The following is a 22,484-nucleotide window of genomic DNA, read 5'->3' as shown; positions in this document are numbered from 1 at the left end:
TGCCTAAATCGATAGCTAATTATAATTTGACAAGAAAAAGAGATTGCAATGGATATGATCTACCTGCTCTGCTGTTAAAATGTAATGTGGTTGGCTGGCTCTGCAGTGTTTCCACAATTTGTCTATACCATTTTCAGAGTCACCCTAAGAATCGGAAAATACATTTCTGGTGAATCATCTCAACACCGTGCAGAATTGTCCCAGAAGCCCTTTGTCTGTGGCTGATGGAAGAGGGAAGGTTTTGATGTCTGATTGTTGACACTCTTTTGTCCAGGATTTAAACAGCTTCCATCTCGGGTCTTATGACCAAATGCAGATTAGGGAAGGTCTATCCAGGACCACGGTCATTCAGGCAATGATTATTAAAGCAATGTATCCTTGAAGAGTCTGAGAGTACAGTTGCCATCACAAATAACATCGGAGTCTTTCTCTAGGCCTATCGCACAAACTCACATGCCCCCCACAAATACACTTATATGAGAGAGGTTTTTCTCCCCCACCTTGCAAATCTGTTAAGAAATGGACAACTGGATATGTAAAAAATTCTCTTCTCTGATTTTCGTGCTCACCAGTCATTAAAGGGTTAGTTTTCAGAGCACCACAAAAAAGGAAGAGCTGGTTGACCAAACATTTTTTTTCTTACAAAGAAGTGTCAACCCTGAGCTTGTAATTAAGAAGTTAAAATCTGTGATTCATATATATTTATAGATATAAAAATAGATGATCATACTAAGACTAAAAAAGTGAAAGAAATCTCCATGTCAGTACTATATATTTGTTTGTTCTGAAATTTCGTGGAAGAAATCCTTGCGATACTGAAATTAACTGATATGAAAGATGTTGTTAGATGTGAAACACACTATTGATCCCGTCGCTGTTAGTCCATTAGAGAATTGCTGACCTGGTAGGATAATGAATGTAGTAGCAGACAGTCCTAATCAATGTCAGAACAGTGACAAAAGGAATGAGACTATATCACATGAGATTATTTTCTGTCTGAACCCTTGAGGGGAGATTAGTCGGGAGCGTTGTGTAGCCTTACCACCACAGCTGATGGTGAGCTAAGTGGAAATCTGTGCCAATTGTATAACATGGATAAATACTAAAAGAAGCTAGGTGAAATCATGCTACTACACAATTTTTTACTGGGCATTAAGGTTTAAATCCTAAACAACTGTAACATGATATTCTGAAGCTAGTGGAGTTACTATCATACTAAAAGATAAACTTTTTTCTCATATTCTCTACCTTCATACCAATCTGATGTGGTTGGCAGATGGAGTGCAAGACGTTCACTGTTGAGACATACTTTTGTGCTGGAAAAAATATCCAGACTTCCTCCCTATAGCAATGATCTTTCTGATGACCTGAATCATCCTACAGAAGTTCCTAAAGAAAACCTGGCTGTCCGTGAAGAATGGTTGCATTTTTTCTTTGTTCCTTTCTTGTCTTTTTTTGTTTTGTTGATAATCTGTTGAAATGCAGCAGCCTTGAGTCAGGCCTGACTCAGAAAGAAAACTGATTTCTTGGTTTCTTCCCCCCTCTTTTTTCTCATTAGGCAAAACACACACTCTAAGATCCTTTTACTTTTGCAGCATAAAAGGAAACAAAGCTCAGAAAGTCTCCTGTAATAAAGGTTTGAGAAAGAATTCTCTCAAGATTGGATATCATCTTCAGAGATATCTGAAAAAGCAGGAAGCAGTTCAGCCTGGCACCTGGTACTCTTTGGGAAAACAAAAAAGGGAAGCAGGTTGCAGCACTGCTCTCTTCTCATAGAAAACTGCAAGTGTTTGTGACATGGTCCGTTGTCCAAGAGTATAAGAAAAGAAGCAAGTTGGCTGTTTCTGTAGCTAAAACACAGTTTCTCCGACCAGATCCAGCATTATCTCCACTGTCTCTGCAGCACGAGACTGATGAAGACGACAAGCAACGTCTGCAGTGACTGGCCAGGCTGAGTGGCTGAAGCCTCCACCTCCCTCCTGTCGGAGTCGACTGGTGGTACTTCGGTGGTGACGAAATCAAACTCAGTGGGGCAGATGTCGTCCGTACAGCCGCTCCCACTGCCCGAGCCACTGGTTTCATCACCTACACAAGGGATTGAGGGAAACAACATGAGGGCCATGAGTTACTGCATTCGTCCCTTTTCTCTGTTCCCATTCCACCCAGAGCCCTAGTGGGGATGAGCACCTTGGGAAAGGGAAAGTGTTGGTGGTGCTAACTTACATTCAGTAAAGCATCCAAATGAAAGCCACTGTGATTGCTTTTACTCTCTTTTCTCTTCAAGAATGATAAACAAACAGTAAATCTGAAGCACAATGTCTGCAGGTAATTTGGAATTAACTAAAGCTGCTTTATAACTACAGATAACTAGTGATAGGACGAGAGCCAATGGCCTCAAGTTGTGTCAGGGGAGGTTTAGATTAGATATTAGGAAAAATTTATTTACTGAAAGAGTGGTCAGGCATTGGAACAGGCTTCCCAGGGAGGTGGTGGAGTCACCATCCCTGGAGGTGTTTAAAAAACATGTAGATGTGGCTCTTCGGGACCTGGTTTAGTAGGCATGGTGGTGTTGGGTGGATGGTTGGACTCAATGGTCTTAGAGGTTTTTTCCAACCTTAATGATTCTATGATTCTATCATTTAACTAGGTGATTAAATTCTCTTCTGAAAAAGGTGTGGACTGCTGGCATTATGGAAAGCCCTCAGTGTCTTGATGCATTTGACATGAAGACAAGCAAGAGAAGCAAAAGAAACAAATATGTAACTGGAATTTCATGGGACAGAAAAAGAGTTGTTTATGCTGTCAGCAGCACAAAGACCAAAGAAATCCATTGCAATGGAACTAATGTATAAATGTGTTCCAAAAATACACTTATTTAATGACAGTTAATAGTTTCTTACTTGTATCCTGGAAGTTGACATCATTTCCATTATACGCGTTCTTCAGTTTGTTAGTCATGACACGTAGGGCCATGATTTGTTGTCGAATGAAGGTGTCTGGCCTTGTGATGTCCACATCTACTTCTGGGTTGTTGATCTGGTTGGTCAAGCCATCGTTCATAATCTCAGGCAAGTATCTATATAGCAGGATGAATGATTAGTTTAACAAGCAATAAGTTTCAGATGTAAAAGACTGTATGGTAAATGCTGTGCTAAGCAATCTGACACTGATAATGATTACACAGTTCTTGAACAGCTCCAGTAAAACCATTTTAAAAATATGGTTTTTAATTTTACAGACTCGTAAGGATCTTTTTAGTAGCTCAGCTGCATGGAGAGCAGAATGGATTTAAGCTCTCCAGCCTCCTAACTCTCCACATACTCCCTGGCAAGTGCACTGGCTCTGTGAACTATGGAGGAGGTTCACCAGTCAGCAGTAGGTCACTGCGTGTTCAGATCCTGTACTGATACGAATGGCTGCACACTAAATCGGACATCTGTGGTGGTGCATCCTCCCCCCCCCACACCTGGCGATCCTGAAACCAGCCGGCATTGTATTCTTGTTTACCTTACAAGAATAGCTAGCTGGCATGACTGGCCACACCCGGCACCCCAAAATTAGCCAGCATTGCAGTCTTGCTTACATTGCAAGAATGGCTAGCTGGTGTGACTAGCCATTTTTCACGTCCTTGAATGAGGGCAGTGATGTGGGACAACTTGGCACTTTCCTTGTCTTCGTGCAAGAGCAGTGAGTTGGGTCGATCAGGTACTCCCTGACCGTGTCCGGAACCGCTGATGCCTGGAGTTGTACCTGCATGCAGAACTGTACAGTCTGGGTAGTACTGGAATTGTATAGTTGCTGTCTAAACATCAGGATTACATCATGTGGGTCGTGACCAGGATGGAAAATTACTGATGCCTAAAGTCAATCATCTTGAGACCCTATAAACAGCGGTACCAAGGAAGGCCCTTTGAGCTCTTCTGCCCTTCTTGCCCTTCAGGACAAGGGGCAATGGGCACAAACTGAAGCATAGGAAGTTCCACCTGAACATGAGGAAGAACTTCTTCCCTCTCAGGGTGACGGAGCACTGGAACAGGCTGCCCAAGGAGGTTGTGGAGTCTCCTTCTCTGCAGATATTCAAGACCCGCCTGGACAAGGTCCTGTGCAGCCTGCTGTAGGTTACCCTGCTTCGGCAGGAGGGTTGGACTAGATGACCGCCAGAGGTCCCTTCCAACCCCTACCATTCTGTGATTCTGTGATTCTGTGATTCTGTGATTCTGTGATTCTGTGATTCTGGTCGGCAGCGGGCAGCACCCAGTAACTCCCTCTGAGTGGGACGCTGCTTAGAGTAACTCGTCAACTACCTGGGCTGATCTCCTTATGACTCAACCTTCGCCTCTTGAGAAATCCTTTGACTTGAAGTGAGTATTTCACTGAACTCAAGGGGAATTTTTATGGTTGCGTGTGTGTGTGTGTGTGTGAATCAATTCAAAGCATAATATCCTATTACTCTGATTGTAACAGTAAATTCTTTTTAATTACTCTGTAAATGCTAAGTTAACCAGTGTTTAATAGTTGCTAAATTCCTGTGATTCTCTTTCTCTCTTTAAACTGTGAACACACCCTGAACTGCCACTAAGCATGTCCCTTAGACATAAACTGTTGTGGTCTAAGGCCGGTTCTGGATGCAGCTGCACCTAGGCTCCTCTCTGAGAAGGAGTTCAGAAAGTAAGAGGGTCCAGTCTGAACCTGGTTACTCAATGGGAGGGTCTCCCTATCCTCTTACATTTTTTTTTCCACTCTGTATAAATAATTTTCTACTCAAAACCGTCTTTGATTTTGTATTCCGTTCATCTGATAAGTAATAGAGCGAACCTTGGCAATGAACTTTGTAAGGTCACATTTTCTAAATTTTCATTAAAATATTTTCTTTCAAAACCTTTAAGTGATCATTTAAATGACCTAACCACTCACAATCACTTAGTTGGCAGGATTCTTCTGTTTTTCTTTATTTCTGTATAAAAAATATGAACTCCTTTGTCATACAGAGCATATTTGTAGTTCTAAGATAGTATAGAAGCTTATCCTGAGGCATTACAGCTCTCCTTGTTTAAAGGAAGCACTTACTCAATTAATTTTCTTCTCCAGTTCTTCTTTGTATCCCTTTTTTGACAATCATGAACAACATCTCCAGCCTATCCAACACCCAGACCCGTAAACGGCGTTGTGAGTTTACCAAGCTCCAGTATTCTCTTTGTTTTGGTCCTTATTCCTTACAAACAGGCTATACTTGCATCTCCCACGTGCTTTGTGCATAACATACTTAAGGTATGGCGTTTCCTACCCATCCACAGATCTGAATTTTTTATTCAGGTTCTTAGCTTATCATTTCTTGATTATTCTAGCAGTTCCTTCTTTGGCCTTGGCAAACGCAGCCGTAGACAGCACGTGTGCTTTTGCAGGTATCTCTCCCCTACAAAAATCAGCCCATGCCTCCAATAACCCAATGGTAAAAGTCTTCATCGTCTTTTGTTAAAGACGCATACTTTGTCCCCTGCTGCTCTTTGTCCTTGGAAAACTCTCCTTATAGGCATCTGCAAAGCTACCTTTTTTCCTACTTTGAATCTCTGTTAAAAATTATCTGTGCATTTTACAGCTGTTAGGCTGATGAAGAGCTGATATTATTTCTGTCTGCTGGCATGATATCCTGAGAAAGTAGTGTATCACTACTCCCTGTTGTCTCTCCTCTGTCTGTATTTACCTACTATGTCTGTCTCGTATTTAGGCTGCACGGGATTTGGGGTAGATCTACCCTTGGTTCATGTTCTTTATCACAATATGATTGATTTTGTAATTACTTTGCATACCAGGCTCTCCTACTGATGTTTGCAGGACTCGTCATGTGGGTATGTGCTCAGTCAGTAATGACAGCACAGTCTAGCTTACTCCTGGGAAACTTTCATGATGCCTGGTACCAAACAAGGTATAAGAGAATTTTACTTCACTCTCACTTGTGCCAGCCCAATTCTCTGTCAACATTCAAATTTGGTGCTGGTGTCAGTGTTAAGTCCTTATTGGTCTGGAAAATAAATATATCCCTTAAAAATAAATGTGAAATTAAGGGAGAAGAAAGAACTTTCTCTACTGCAGTCATGGTTAAGGGGAAAGAAGTTTTGTACTGCTTCTGGAGGTTCACAAAATGATGACTGCTTTGCTGCGCCAGGTAAGGGTTTAGTCTCGTCATAATAGGTACTCGCTTCGCAAGATGAGACTCGTTTGTCATCAGTGGCCTTTGAAAGTTTACATGAGAATAATCCTGGGGGAGCATGAACATACAAGAACAAAACACGACTGCCAAAAATACCCAGTCTCAAACTGTGTGTCCTGTCGTTTCGCTAGTACCATAACGAGAAATAACAATGCTGTAGGGATTCCATCCAGACTCCTGTGGTACAACCTTAACTACGCTGAGAATACAGAGCCACCTCCCCTCGTAGGGAGGACTGCAGACTGCAGTGTTATGAATCACCAAAGATAGAAATTGGAAATAATTCTGCAGAGCTGCCTGGAGGCAGCAGGACGGAGACCTTGGCACGAAGGGAAGCTCTGGGCTGCAAAGGAACAGCACCTCCATCTGTCACACGTCTCTGCAAATGAAATGGCTGCTGTAGATAAATTACTCAGCCTAGAAATTAATCAGCAATTTCAAGGTGCAGTTGATTAAAAAAAATAAGAATGTAAGAACTGCCCTGCTGGCTCAGAGAGAATGTCCATCTTGCCCAGTATCTTGTCCATGACAATGGCCATAGCTGTTAGCAGCTAGAAGTGATTTGAAATTGCTGAGCGTTCATGTGGATGGCTTTCCTTGTTTATGAAGGGTTAGCTGCTCTTTATTGCAAGCCATCCATGAGAAGCTACGGCTAGCTCTGAACAGCAGTTCACAGGCTTTCTTTGACTGATTTACGTTTGATTTCATCTTGTCTTGTTGTCAATAATAGAAGAAGAATGTACTGATTTCTTAGTAAGATTTTCGTATGGAAAGAATATGAGTTAGTTTGGAGATGTAAAGCAGTTAGAGTGCTCTGGTGTGTGCTTTTTATCGAGGTTCATATTCTGCACTGTGATCAGTGTGGATCTGGTGTCCTTCTAAAGACCATCTAACTTTAAACAGGCCAGCCCATTCAGTCTTAGGAAGTCAATTCGGTTAATCTATCACACACACCCTAGCATCTGCCTCAGGATCTGGTGATCCCCAAAGCATTCCTGGCATGGAAGGTCTTAACCTCTCAGGAGAATGGTCCAGTGCACCTCACTGAGATGTGTAAGGGAGTCATACTGGATGTGGGTCACAAGAATCCATTACCTTATAATTGCCTAAAAGTTAGGTGGATACTTAATTCTCAGGTGAATGAGCCTCTTGGCATTTAGGGCATAAGAGCAAAAGAATTAGAGAGGCTGAGGATTCATCTTTAGGTTTATACAGATACCAAAACTTCTATGTCTAAATGCAATTGTCTGCATATGAGTCCCCCTCTCGTCTGATCTAGTGAACATAAGATCTGGTCAAAACTAGTCAGGAACTTATTTGTCAGTGGAGCGGGGACAGCTGTTGGAGTCCCACGTGCCTTTGGCCAAATGACCAGTCCATCAGATTTCATCTGCTGGGATTTAGTTGCACAAACACAGACATCTGGTGTCATTTGAATGCTCTTGGTTATTCCTTCTCTTCTTGTTCCTAGCCCTGAAAGGTGTGTATCACATCTACAGGCTTGAGGGGGAGGTGTTGGACATCTGGGGCATCTAAAGCTACATTAGCTGTCTATCTTTGGGCGGCTGAATTGAGTCTAGAGTGCCGCTCTGTCCACTGGGAGATATGCTGCTTGGTGGCCTGATGCCACTCCGGTGGGGTTTGAATATCCCATAGATCCAGTGTCTTATTTGCCAGCTCCATGAAGGTGTCTTGAGTATCAGACCATCTCACTATCAGCAGATTAGTGTGTTTAGGCAGTTGAAAACTGCCTCATTGACTACACTGACAGCATATTGGGGCTTTTTTCAGGCATCTTAAAACTGGTGATTTTTAAAATGCTCTAGGGGTTCTGGCCCAGGCTCTGGTCCAGATGGAAGGTAGTGTCCTGTGACATACTCATCTCAGACATGCTGGAGAGTCTCAGATGACACTACTCTCGCTTGGGCAACACAAATGACTCCTGATTGTCTCACCCACAGCCATCTGTATTTAAATGCATGAATTTACATGTCTGAATGTGAAGCTGGATTCTGCCCTCATTACTGAACTGGTTCACCGGCTTCCACGGGGTGGGGGGGTGGGGAGAAGGCAGAAAAGCCTATACTGAATGTAAATATCTTTGAATTGTTTTCCTTTCTTGAAAGGACTGGTACAGATATGGAAACACGCAGCCCAAGGTGTTTTGTGAGTGACAGCCTCTGAGAGGCAGCCCAGCACATGTTCTGACAAAAGCATTTTGATGTGTGGGGGGTAGGGTTAAGTCACACCGAATAGGAAGCCATGTCTTGGGACCACTTTTTGACAGTAGATTTGTTGCTGGCTGGGCAAAATTGTTGAACACAGCTGCTTGTGCTGCAGTTCTGTAAGTGGAGACACCCCTGTGAATTTTAAGCTTTGCTGCTGCTTCTCCTCTCGTTAATGATCTCTCTATGCCTGGCCATTACGAGAACTGTATGCCCATTACAAACAAAAAGAAGAGGAGTGCCAACCCGAATCAGTGCCTGTTCTTTGCATCCTTTTAGAAAAAAAAAATCAGCTTTCTTAGCCCCCTGAGTACAGAGAAGTTGAACAATACTGTTTGTTTTCTGCTGTTTGCTCCTTGCTTAGCTATGTCAGGATTTTAGTGTAAACTACATTGTTTTCTAAAATATTAATGCTTTCTGTTCCTCTTAGCCTTTCCATGGTTCTTGCTTGTCTCAGCAGACACAACAAAGATGTCTTTTGGCACATCATATCCAAGCACCACAAAGCCTATTTAAAACCACTTTTTTTTTTTTTTTTAATAGTATCCAGTTAATGTTCTAGGGTGTCTGCTTCCTTTTCTAGTTTAAAAATGACTGATGAATCTTTCAGGTCATTTATATAAAAGCTACAGCTATGAAAAAACAAGAAAAAAGGAGGAATCTTCTGGTTATTAAAAGACATCTGCCTTAAAGGGCAGTGTTCTCCATATTTTGCTGTTGCAGCAGCTGCTTAAAATACAACAGAAGCATCCCACCTAGGCAGTACTGGAGTTTTTCCAGGTACACAGAATTGTAGGCAATAGAGTACAAAATACAGCACAGGCTTACTCAGGTTGGGCTGGGTGTAGGCAGTCACATCTGGTCCAGAAAGATAAGTGCAGTGGAAAATTGGCTTGTTTGGCTAACTAGATCACCTCGTCTGATTCTGTTTGCTCAGGAGGTAATCCCCATAGGATATTTTCAGTTGTTTTTTTTTTTTTTTTCCTCCATCTTGGAGAAAAGCTAGAGGAGACAAAAGGAGATGGAGAAAATGGCTCATCTGCCAGTTTGTTGAAGAAGATGCAGAAATAAACTAGAGCCATCAAATAAGAACAGGCAATTTTCGCACTTACTGAGAAGTGGTTTATTCACACTTTCACCAGTGGTGCTAAACAGTTAGCTTTGCCTACTTCCAGGTAAAGGACGTTCAACTCACGCTCACTACAAGCCTTGCTGGTCAGTAATGAGCAGCTTTCCCAGGGCAGGCACTGATCTGGTCAGTCTTTCTTCCCATCTGAATTTCACCAGGAATTAAAGGCTCTCTGCCAGGGAAGTAGGAGCTCCCACACATGTGGCAGGAGAAGAAAAAATTTCAGGTCAGCTGAGACTCTATCCTTTTCCTTTTGGTGAAATACCTAGTAGTTTTGAGCTAGATCTTGAAAATTACGGTGTTCAATTCTCTTTTTATTCCTTACCTTTCTTTATTGTTTTTCGCTTTATAATTACTATCATATATTTTTCTAGTTCTTCTTCGTTGTATTTGGAGGAGTCATAGGTTCCTCATGGAAAGGAATGCATGTCTCATCTCTTCTGTAGATGACAGCTTTCCAGAGCCAAGATTTATTCATAAGTCTATAGTCCAGGTGAGCATGAGCACCAGGATGATAGTGCATGAGCACAATCTCTCACATGGTTTTGTTGAAATTAGTTGGCCGAGTTGGCTGGAGCAATTCAAGGTTCTTCTCCTGACCACCAGAATGCCTGCAGATTTGGTTACTGTTTCTCACTTCAGTAAAAGTCACTTATTTAAGGGATAATACTCGGATTTCATTTAAGTCCTAAAGCTTGAATTCCATAATTCTTACAAAAATTCCTTGATTTCTGAAGGACATTTATTAGTGAAGAGGTTATCACCTGTTGTTAAGAATTTATCTGCATATGGCGAAGGAGCTAAACTTTTAAAATTTGGTCTTGATGACGTTTTTTAGATCTTAAGCATCTTCTAAAAATTTGCCTCTGTACCTCTGGCAGAAGACATTAATTCTTTAAGCATAAAATTATATTCAAGTTCTTTTGTGACTACAGATATGATGGTGAAGTCCTGTTGGGCAAGTCTCTAAAAGGCACTTTGTCTGAAGTAGCTATTATTATTTTTTTTAATATGGATTTTTAAAAAAATGGGATACATCCACCTAATAAATGGTTTCCCATTTCCACAGCACTTGGTTTCTACCTGATGTGACCTGATTAAAACTGTTCTTTGTACAGGATCAGCAACGACCCAAGTGCACCCTTCCAGAACGCCAAATGGATGACTCTGTTACCCCATGATTATTTGCGACTTGGCGACCTTCATTTGGCGACCTGGTGTCACTGTAAATTAATCATGGTAGCAAAGTGATGTCTGGGGAGTGTAATAACCACAAATGACCTTGGTGTAATGCCTCTCTCAGGAGAACGCCTAGCTTTCATTTTCTGTGATCTCAGGTTTGTAACTTTCCCCCTGTAAAAGCAGCATCAGAAGCTGATGTGTAAAATGAAACATGAGGCATAAGGTCTATCTGGCAATACAAAGTTTCTAATTCTTTATACCACCACCCGATCTGGTCAAAAGCCAGCAACAGTCTCCTTTCCCAACTGTAGTCATGTTGTCTTCTTACTTGTAGTACTAAGGTCCAGCAAAACAGGAGGTGGCTAAATTTCCATTTTTCTATCATGGGCTGTTGTCATATTCTCTGTAATTCAAAAATGGAGCTCCTCTTATAGCACAGGGGTGCTTATGACAGGTCACACAGTGAACACAAATAGGTATACGTGTATTGGCCAGATTTTGCCACCCGTGTTCTTGTGAACCAGCATTTGATATCAGATACTAATCAATATGATCAAGGAAGCATTTGTGGTTTTTCTTTATGCTGCAGTAAATGTCCTTGTTCACCAGCCAAAAGGTGATTTTGCATCTAAAGCTAGTTATTTTCAATAATATTTTCAGTATTATTTCATATACAGGCCATGGCATTCTATGATATCTCTCTAATTTATTACTATTCTCTCCACCTGAAGCATTTATTGAATTCTGTTGTTAAGACTATGACTACACATCCTCTGTTTCGAAGGATATGAAAAGGAAACTGGACAGAGGAGCAGTGGCTGGGCCTGCTGAAACCATATTTTCAGGTGGTGCTTTGAAGCTGTGATTCTACATCCAGTGAAATGTCTATGTTAAATTAATCAAGGAGATTATCAGCAGAGGGTAGCATTTCTCAGTGGCTCCAGAACATTAGTCTTAGAAGGCATCAGGAAAATCTTCTCATAAGATAAATACTGTGAAAGGAGGGTGAAAAACTAGATGCATAGAATGCACCTCCATAACTCCCAACAAATGTGGAAGTTGTGCCAGACCCTTCATCGCAGGAGCAGAGAAGTGCTGAAAAGTATCGGCCAAATGTGGTACAAACACTAGAATTGGTCATGGAAAGCAGGAGGGGTATTAGCAGGCTTGACTGCACTTCTGTAGAAAGAGTAGCATATATCTCTTACTAATGCATGCACCCTGATGGGACGCATGGCGTCCGGGTGGGAGGCCTCGAAATTCCATTTAACTGCTGCAGCACACCGGCCTGGGGTCGTATCTTACACAACCCACTAACAAGAAGAGATGTAATAGAGGAAGATGAAAACACAGTGATGAGTCTTGTAACAGCCAGACACTCCTCCTAGCTGTCTTCCTCAGAGTCCCCAGGGGCTTTCTCTGGATCTGGGACCTGGGAACTGCACAGTGACTGGTGCTTTTGCACAGATTTATTCATGTGCATCTCAAAGTGGGCCCAGTGGGCTAGCAGCATCCCAAACAGCCCTCTGCTGTCTTCTGTAAAATTCATTCTTTCGAGCATTATGTAGTAAGGCTAGGAAAGATGGCGTGCATTCAGTGCAAAACCTCTCCCTGTAAAGTGTGCTCCTTATAAAAACGATTAGATGATGAGGTGGGTGCAATGTGTCTATGTATCTGTCCATCCTCCCATCCATCCATCCATGCAAAATGGTATTTAACAGGTTTATGATTTTTTTTCCTATGTTGTCTTACTTTCACTGAGTCTTTATATATTTTATGTACTTTTCTCACTTTTTTTCCTGTGTTTGTTGTTTTTATTAATTTGTTTTGGTTTTCTTTTGTTTTTGTTATTGCCTCATTTTTGTATTCTGGCTTCATATCAGGTAAAAGGAAAATAAAGATTCCAGCCTGTGAGAGCCAGAAAGTATCACTGCTCTCCAGATTCAGCAGTGACCAGACACTCAAACACCTCCACTCCTCCTGTCTCCCCGAAAGCACAGGCTACCACTGCAGACCTGAAACCTGACTGTCCCCGGCGTGATCCTTGCACCAATTCCTCTCTGTCTTTCTCAGCAGGGATTACCAGATCCTCTCCTCTGTCAGCTGATGAACCCGCACTGGGACCTTTGCAGACACCTGCTCATCTGCCAGCACCAGCTCTGCCGCAGTCACAGCCAAGCAAACTTCAGAATTAAAACTCACAGAAAACTCATGACAAACCAGGGCAGATGACCACAGTATCTCTGATGAAGCAACATAAGGTCAAGCCTTCTACACAAGGTAAGTAGGAGTGTTACATTTATTCTCTGCTGGCTGTTTTTCAGGTGTGTTTTTTTTTTTTTTCTTTTCCTCCAGCAAATAGCCTTAAACTTTGCCAGCCAATAGCAAATAGAGCCGAAATTCCAATTTCTGTTTTATCCCAGTATGATATCCCCAGAGTGCAGTTGCTTCACAAGCTGTCAGTCCCAACACAGGGATGCTAAATGGAGCTAAAGAGCTCTTTGAAATCTCAGTATAAATTATCCTTCTGGAGCTGAACCAATGAACATTTTCTGTGTTCACATGCTGACATGCTGTGCACATTTACCCTGACTCATGCTCCAGCTTTAATGACACCTTGACAATAAGTAATCCTGGCTACAAGCTGTGTGCAGACAATTACTTGTTCTCCCCGCTTCCATTTCACTCTGATAAACAGTTTTGTGAAATACCCTCAATTTTGCGATTGCTTCGGGCCGGCTGGGGATTTGGACCGAGTGCGGTGGAGAGGGGTCCACCTCACCTCGCCTTGGTGTGGCCGTTCCAGCAGTCCTCCTCGATTGATGGACCGGCTGTCACTTGCTCATCCTTGCAGATTGTGTAGGGCAATGTTGACCAGAACTTTTTAGAGAGCTTTAGCTTTTCTTTAATGTCTGTTACCTGATTAAGAGACAATGAGAGGGAAGACAGGTTAAAAACATTGGCCACGCTAACTATCATGTTAAATAATAAGTTGTTTAATTCTGTAATGTGATGACAGTGAAGGTTAAAAGGGGCTGAAGGCGCTAACACCTAAATTGCTGTATTTACAAGCAAGGCACTCAGCATTTGCGTTTATAGCGTACAAATAATCAAAGTCACCTTTTTCCACAGGCAAGACATAAATAAAAGCATGTTACATCTTGCTCTTTCTAGTCTCCATTTGTCTAAGGTTTTCTAAATATATGTCTTTCTAAGAATTAATATGCCTCACTGTCTGCTGAATGTAAATTCAGTTAAACAGTGTGCATCAGATAAAATGTCTCACCCACCAACTTGGTCATGTCTTAGATAAATATTATATTTAGAGCTACACAGGCAGGTTCTAAAAAAAGGGTGCAGTGCTGAGCTGATGTTGAGCTGATTTAAGATATGCGGGCTGAATACATTGCAGTACATTTGGATCTCAGTAGCAGCGAGAGGTTTGTGTATGTACAAGCATGCAGAGAGTATATCCATCTTTGCTGTTAAGTGTAGATAAATATCTGCAGCTGGGTACAGACTTGACATTCAAAAAACTTTGGGACAGTATTGAAACAGTTTCTTTATGTTATAAACTCCTTGAACAATAATTTAATTTGGCATGATTCAGGCAGCAAGCAGGAACAAACTGAATTTCCAGCATCAACTTAATAAATAAATGCTCTGGCTAAAATGTTATCAGTTCTTGTTTTGCATTTGTTATACCGGAGTGGAAAAATCTACAAGAACAGACAGAAAACACAACAAAGGACAGACTACAAAGGGTGAATGGTGCCGCTGTTGTTCTTATGGAAACAGATGCATTTCACATTAAGTTGTAATAGGATTTAGGGAAGCTTGTTGAATAGCTTTCAAAGGAAATCGCTGTGCTTTATTCTTTAAAAAAAAAAAGAAATAAGAGCTCTACACTCTTCCATTCAGTTTTGAGATTGGCTTTTAGGTTGTTGAGGTACAATATTGTACTTGGCTATTTATCTCTTTTATCTTTTGTTCTGAAGACATGATAGCTCTCCGAGCAAATGGCCCATGCTGCTTTGCCGTGCTTAAACTCTGTGGAATGTCACTTTATAAGCGGAGACAGAAACAGCCAAGGATGTTATTTCAGAAGCATTGTCTGCATTTTCACCTGTAAGAAATAAGTAGGACAGTATTTGGCTGCATGGGCTCTTGACAGTGTTTCTCACCGTGATAGCCAACTTACACATCTCCTCCACACCCCTGGCCAAGCCTTAGATGCTTTGTTTTCATATGAGATGCTAGCAGTATTTACAAGCCTTTAAAGTCTCAGTAGGAAAGCCCTGTCAAGCCAAAAATTAAACTCCAGTTTACAGACCGTGGGCAAGCCTTCAGAGGGAGTGGGGATGGTCTCAGGATGCCTGCCCTTTCCGTTGTCTTTGGTCCATGGGACCAGGGTCTTTGGGCGGAGAGCAGCTCCTCTTCTTCCCCTGCTGCCCATGCTGAGGGTAAAAACCCCAGGGTCCCTGGTGCCCAGTGACAGGACAAGGGGCAAAGGGCACAAACTGAAGCATGGGAAGTTCTGTCTGAACATGAGGAAGAACTTCTTTCCTCTGAGGGTGACGGAGCACTGGAACAGGCTGCCCAGGGAGGTTGTGGAGTCTCCTTCTCCGGAGACATTCAAGACCCACCTGGACAAGGTCCTGTGCAGCCTGCTGCAGGTGACCCTGCTTCGGCAGGAGGGTTGGACTAGATGACCCCAGAGGTCCCTTCCAACCCCTACCATTCTGTGATTCTGTGATTCCATGATTGTGTGGTTAACCTGCCCAGTGTTCACGGAGAGGTGTGTAAACCCCTTTTAGGCCACAGTGCAGTAAATCAGATAGAGAAATCCTATAGAAAATGTAGGGACAAGGATTTATAGGGAGTGTTGTCTCTTCATATATGCTTGGGGAACATGAGAGTCAAAGGGACAGATTTTTATTTATTGCTTGTGCCTGGATAACTATTTACACAAGCAATCTGATTGATATCGGTGGTAATTAGTTTTCAGACCAGTAACTTTATTGCTAACTGAAGGTTATTTTAAGCTGCTCAAAACTTGTATGTTTAGAGCTATATTCAGATTTCCACCATAATCAAATTAGAGCTGGTGCTCTGGGACTTGCAGACTTTTGTTTTGAACCACAAGAGAGTCAACACCCATTGGAATGTGATTTCCCCCCTGGTCCTTGTAAGGGCTGTATTTTGGAGTACAAACCTTGTATTTTCATAGAAGTCAGCAAAAGAACGGAGAGAGGTTATCAGAGCTCACATGCTGCACATGCTCTCCAGACACTCCCTGAAAATCAAAATGAGGATTCCCATTCCCCTGTCACTTCTGAAGATATTAAATGATGTTTACATATGCTATATGTGTACTGCATATAGAAAACAAATCATTAAATTTCCTAACAATTAAGATTTTTTTTTTAATTGGGGTTAAAGAAGCATACCTGGTAAAGTAAGATGGTCTTACTTTACCCAGGATTGTTGGTAAATGACAGCTAAATAAATCTCACAGGCATCCCCCTGAGGTGTCATTCCTACTTTAGAGCCTGAGGAGAACAGAGACATTTACATTACTCTCAAAAAGCAGCAATAGCGAAAATGACTACAGCTTAGGGAAAGGTTATCATTTGCAGCCATCTCTAGATGCCTCCAATTCAGGTGCATTTTAACACTTCTTATCCCCCTGAGATATTTCTCTCCATAGCGCTCTCTCCCTCCTCATTGTTTTATGTTACCACTGAGCTTTGAACAACTTAGGGACTCAGCCTGTGAAGCCTTGCTCTTTCCTGCTCTGTGAAAGGACCTCTGTTAACCGTCTCAGCTTTTGGCTGTGGAGTTTACACATCTACCTAACCCTTCCATGAACCTCACCCTGAAACTGGTTTTCTGGAAGTGCACTGTGGTTTCTGATGGCCTTCAAAGAGGAATTACGAATGCTGATTGATTCACTTCATCTTTCAGGGAGTAGCCTGAAGGCCATGTTCACTTCTGCATGATGACCATTTGGGCAGGCAATGACTGTGGCATACTTTCAATGTAACTTTAAACACAGAATAGAATTAGGCGATGTAATGCCTGCCATGACATGTAAAACTTTTGGCTGTGTGTTTCGGTGGCTTCGGTTCTGGGATCTCCACAAACATGACCACCGAAAGTCTCTTATTAGTCCCCATGGTTACACATGTTCCTCTGTACATCATTTTGATGACTGCCAGCATTTAAAAAATACTGAACAGATGTACAGTCCATTGAAAATGAGTTAAAAGCCACTAAGAATTCAGTTAACATTGCTTACTTGCTATTTATGAAGTCAGACTACTGTATCCCCCTAGTGACCTGTGGCCTTGTAAATGATTCCTTGGTGTTTCCTATTCTTTGAATTAAAGATTAACTTTCAAGCTAGGTTAGACTTCTGTGGAAACATTTAAGCACGAGACGTATGCAGTTTTGATATTTTACATATTTCTTTTCCACTTACTCTAGCAGAGATTTTTTCGGATTAAGACAGCTGGATCTCTTTGGCTGTAGTTAGCTTGCCTTGCCCTAGTCCTTACCCTTCCTGATATAGCCCTGATATTATATTGAACTAGGTTTCTTCAGCTATTTTGAAGGTACTGATTTTTTTTTCAATTGCAATACTGTCTCTCTCATAAGAAAAAGGATCTAGCAAGAGCCATGCAAAGACCTACATTTTTAATTTATTGCGGATATATAGAAATGGATATTGAAATAGCCTGGCCTTCAACTGTAATTGCTAGCAGAAGAAAGGAATTACCGTGTAGGTGAGAAAAGGTAAATATTTGAATCATTTCCAAAGAGAAATTCACATCCAGGGTTATGGAAATAGTATAGTTACTTGCCCTACATTGAAAAATACAGTTCATTTCTTATTTCTGCCATGGACTTCTCATGTGACCGAGGCAGTCATGTATGTCATGTAATTCCTCAGCAGAACTTGGAACAGCACCCATGAGCTCAGTTCCAGTCCTACCAGCATGGGCTCAGTTATAAGCAGGTAAATAAAGCTGGCCAATGCTTCTGTCTTTACTCACCTTGCACTCCAAAGTAATGAACCGAGCGAAGAAGCAAGCCCACCATTTTAGCAGGAAGCAGACCTTAGCATTCCTTGTTATAATTCAGGACATCTGGATAAATCCAAAGACTCACCAGGACAATTCAAAAAAGCATTGGAAATGACATGCAAAACTGAAAGTGAGATGACTACATTTTACCAGGCATGCAATGTCCCAGAAAAACACTTGCTTGTGAAGTGGGCAGCCATTTGTCCATGGAATTCACTTTGCTTTAATTTCCAATGGAAACACACTTGTTTGTCAGTGGGATAATGTGTGCTCAGAAGCAATGGGGGCCAAAAAGCAAATTTTAAAGGGGCGGTCCCTAAAATAATTTTTAAAAAGTAAATTCCCTTTTTTCCTCCTCCTCCCTTGGCAAGTCCATCTCATAATCAGTCCAGACTTAGCATCCCCACCTATATAATCTCTAGTCTGACAGACACAGGAATATCAGAAGGTGCTAAAATAGTGTTCAAAGATGGTGGAATGCATCCAAAACTGACCCAGGTTCAATGCAATAAATCAGGTAAAATAGTATGGAGTCTTGGTTGTGTTAAGAATAAAAGGTTCTCATTAACCTTCTTTTCTTCTTCCTGATGTTTTTGCATTGCATTTTTTTCTTGTTTATTCTGCAATTTGGGAAGATTTTCCTGTTGAAATGCAAGCAGAATATTCAGCTTGCCTTTCTGTCAATACCTTCTCCCTGGGGATGCTCAGAAACACCTCAAAGCAAAGTCCCATTGAGAGTTAAGCCTTTATGCCCTGGAAAAAATGTGCAAATGGATGCTGCTTCTCTGGCATACCAGGGTACCACTCTGGATGACATACCCTGGGTCGGTATGTGGTGGTGTCGCCACTCGGAAGATGTTTCAGGCAGATGCTTGTGACCAGGCCCTGTCATTTCAGAGACTTCAGGCCGAGTACATAACGTGTATCCTACCGGTGTGTCACACTAACAGGACAGCTACAAACAGCGAGTAGAAAGACGCCTGGGGCTTTGGCTCAGAGAAAAGACATGAAAGTAGCCATCACAAGTCACGTTTGTGTCTGTGTAGTTTCTTTCGTCACATACTTCTTTGCCCTTCAATTCACAAGCAACGTTTAATGACCCTTTTTCATGCTACATGATTTCCAGGTGACGAACCAGACAGTTTCCTACCGCCTGCTGCTTGCTTTCCCCTAGACATGTCTAACGTACCCAGCCACGAACCCAGTACCCTCGCAGTCTTTGTCAAAAGTGATGTAGATCTTGTGTAATGACAGGTAGCTTGACAACAGATTTACGGATACAGTGCTTGACCACCTGAGCCGCGTGTGGGATCGTGAAGAGCATGCCCTTCGTCGTGGGCATGGGCAGGTAGGAAGCACAAACAGATCATCATGATCTGATTTGTGTCATGCTGCACCAGCAGAAAACTGCAGCGGACTTCCATGCATCGATCAGTATTTATGTCTATTAGGGGTTTAATCTGAAAGCATTCCAAGACTAATGGCCAACAATTTGTTTCAAAGGACTAGGTCAGCCAGCACGTATTATGTACAGTTTCTAGCTGGTTGTTGTGTTTATGTCTCTGCTACATGCGGGTGTCACAGTCAGGGCGAGAATCGTATGTCACAAGCAGGTTAGCATAGGACAGCTGGGTATTTTAACTGATGCAGAGTTTTCCTTGTAAACCGGGCTTAATGAAAAGCAGTTAACTTAGACCCCGAAGTTTTAGGGGCTGCCCCTTGAGAAAGCCGTGTCACCTGTGCATCCTTTGCTGCATCTGCTGGCTTCGTGTAGATGTCTCGGAGGCACCGGGCGCTTACGGATAAGTGACCGAAATGAGCTTCCTCTGCCTCACCCAGGTGTTTGAGCTTAGCCAGAGAGCATTTCTGTCTTGAAGGTGTTTTTAAGGCACCTTCATTCCCCCACTGATGAGACATAGGGAGCTTGGGGGTGTGTTTTCACAGAATCACAGAATGTTCGGGGTTGGAAGCGACCTCTGTTGGTCATCTAGTCCAACCCCCCGGCAAAGCAGGGTCACCTACAGCAGGCTGCACAGGACCTTGTCCAGGCGGGTCTTGAATATCTCCAGAGAAGGAGACTCCACAGCCTCCCTGGGCAGCCTGTTCCAGTGCTCCGTCACCCTGAGAGTGAAGTTCTTCCTCGTGTTCAGACAGAACTTCCTCTGCTTCAGTTTGTGCCCATTGCTCCTTGTCCTGTCTCTGGGCACCACTGGAATGAGTCTGGCCACAGAGTAGAGGGGGAGGAGAACCTCCCTCGACCTGCTGGCCACACTCCTCTTAATGCATCCCAGGATCCCATTGGCCTTCTTGGCAACCAGGGCACACTGCTGGCTCATGGTCAACCTGTCATCCACCAGGACACACAAGTCTCTGTCCGCAGAGCTGCTCTCCAGCAGGTCCGCCCCAAGCCTGTACTGGTGCATGGGGTTGTTCCTCCCCAGGTGTAGGACCCTGCACTTGCCCTGCTTGAACTTCATCAGGTGTGTTCGTCTGGTGCAGCTCATTAGGTGCCCAAAGCTTCAGTGCGCCCCAGGTACCGCAGCGAGGGCGGCCGGCTCCGGTTGGCAGCCAGCGCAGCAGAGCTTCACCCGCCCCGCACGGAGGTCATGTTCTTCGTACAGGGCCCGTTTCCACCCTTTCTCACGCCACAAACTCCAGCGTCTGCAGCGGGACCCGGGCGCGGCGCGGCCGGGGAGCAGCCCGCACCCGGCGGCTCCGGCAGATGGCGCTGTTGCTCAGCCGCAGCCGCCTCCAGGCGCGCCCCCGTCTCTCCCCCCCCCCCCCCCACCGGGCGCGCCCCGGCGCCGCTTCCCGCGGGGCCGGGCATGGGGCAGTGCCGATGGATGCAGCGGTGGCAGCCTCGCCGTTTCAAACCCGGAGTGACGGGCTGTTGTCTCAGCGAGGGCTGCCGATGCCGGGGGCAAGCCGGGCTCTGCTGCCCCGGCGAAGCCCCGGGGCTGCGGTTCCGGGGGGGGGGGCTGGGAAGTTGCGCCGTTACCGGGACTTTCTCAGCGCGGGCGAGTCCTGAGGATTTCGCCCGGGCCTTTCTGTGTGCAGCAAATCCTTTTGTTTTTTTCCACCTCTCTCTTGTGTGTTTTTTTTTTTTTGTTAAATCTGGCTTTGCGGCTTCAGACGGTGCGGAGCTGTGCCGATCGCTGCCCGCTCGCGGCTGGTGCCTCCGCACGGAAAAGCAGGCGACAGCTCTGCTCACCAAGAACTCACGCCGAGCCCCAGTTACAAAGCACAAATGGGCGCCTGGGTAATTTGTGGAATAAAACAAATGAGCTAGGCGACTTTCCAAAGCCAGGCTTGTCTCACCAGGGTATTTTGAAGTGAAACGAAAGAAAGGATTTTTCGCTCTCGTTGTCTCGAAGGGCTGTCCGCATCTTTGACGAGAAAAAAGCGAAGGCCTTTCAAGCAGTGAGTAAAGAACGACTGCTGGCCCTGCTGGATTCTCAGACTGGCAGGCAGATCACCTTAGGGTGTTAGGGGGGGGTTCGGCTCCTGCACCAACGCTCCCGCGTTTGTCTGTCTACATCCACCGTGCAGCCCCCAGCAACCCGGCGCTGACTCGCGTAATTTTGCAGGGCTGTCTGAGATCCCTGCAGCGACCCGGGCGAGTCTCCTGTAGGTCTGCAGTTTTATGTGACTGCCTGGCGTACTGTCTTGGGTGACCTAGCTGCATTTCGTTTCACTCAGCCTTGATCCGCAACAGGCGTTCTGAAGCAATCCAGGTTGCCTACTGCATGTTTTTCAACAAAAATAATTCATAGGTCTGCACGAATGCTGACGTGCACTGGCAGAAGTTTCCGTGCCGTCCGTGGCCTGGCCGTACTCGTGCCCCAACACCGCATGCTCGCTGGTGCCAGGGGCAGGTGCCATTGCCCGTGCGAGGGGCAAGACAGTCATCGCTCAAAGGTGACAGCTCTGTGCTCAGAAATAATACAAGCAAAGCGAGTTTAGGGCACTGCTATCTTCTTGTGTCTTAACCCTCACCCGGAGACCCTACCTCCATCAGTCTCCACAGCTCTGCAGAACTTAACAATGCCTCATGCCACCAAATTGGGACTGTTTTTTAGTAAAACACTGACGTTACTGCTTACAGGCAGGCAGAGCCTGACACCAAACTCTTCCCACATTCAACATTCATTCTGGCTGGGGAGAGAGGAAAGGGAGGAGTCTGTCAAATGGTGGAGCAACCTGGGCTAAACTTTTACTCCTTTCTGTAAATGTGCCCATTTACCCCGGCCTTTGCTCTTGGCTTGATTTGCACAACCAGCCCACCTCCTTAAGTAGGTATGTCAGGTCAAGTTCACTGCACTTGGCTCCCCAGTAAATAAAAACACTGGGTTATGAAAGTGGAAGCTACTAGAAAGGTCAGTGCCATGAAATGGAAATCTCTAGGAACTTGAAGCAGCTTTCCCTTTCCTGTAAGATGTAGGAGCAGTGCTCAAAAGCTGATCTGTAAATCTGATTCAAGCAAATCCAAAGCTCTCGGAGGAATCAGCTTTTTTATTGCAGATAAGTATAAAAGTACCACCAGAAATATGCTGGAATCTTAAAATGCCAAAGGCTCTTCTATGGCAAGGCTTAGCCATTAAGCACTGGTATTTTGTGAACAGTCCTTCACCTATCCAAGCTAAAATGTTAAT

At 43.8% G+C, this 22,484-nt stretch overlaps 1 protein-coding gene across 2 annotated transcripts in view; it reads right to left on the bottom strand.

Moving 5' to 3' along the window:
• Positions 1-986: 986 nt before the first annotated feature.
• The window catches only part of GPC6 (glypican 6), a 797,396-nt gene continuing 775,898 nt past the window's right edge, over positions 987-22,484 (bottom strand). For both annotated transcript variants that reach the window (XM_075435000.1, XM_075435075.1), the window contains exons 8-10: positions 13,527-13,663; positions 2,901-3,076; positions 987-2,085 (exon numbers count right to left, since the gene is read on the bottom strand). In XM_075435000.1, the coding sequence (XP_075291115.1) occupies positions 1,883-2,085; positions 2,901-3,076; positions 13,527-13,663 (516 nt within the window). In that variant the 3' untranslated portion in view covers positions 987-1,882. The remainder of the gene's footprint in view (positions 2,086-2,900; positions 3,077-13,526; positions 13,664-22,484) is intronic.

Source organism: Opisthocomus hoazin, chromosome 1 (genome assembly GCF_030867145.1).
Source record: "Opisthocomus hoazin isolate bOpiHoa1 chromosome 1, bOpiHoa1.hap1, whole genome shotgun sequence".
Lineage (NCBI taxonomy): Eukaryota > Metazoa > Chordata > Aves > Opisthocomiformes > Opisthocomidae > Opisthocomus > Opisthocomus hoazin.
This window is presented reverse-complemented; position numbering and strand designations above follow the sequence as displayed.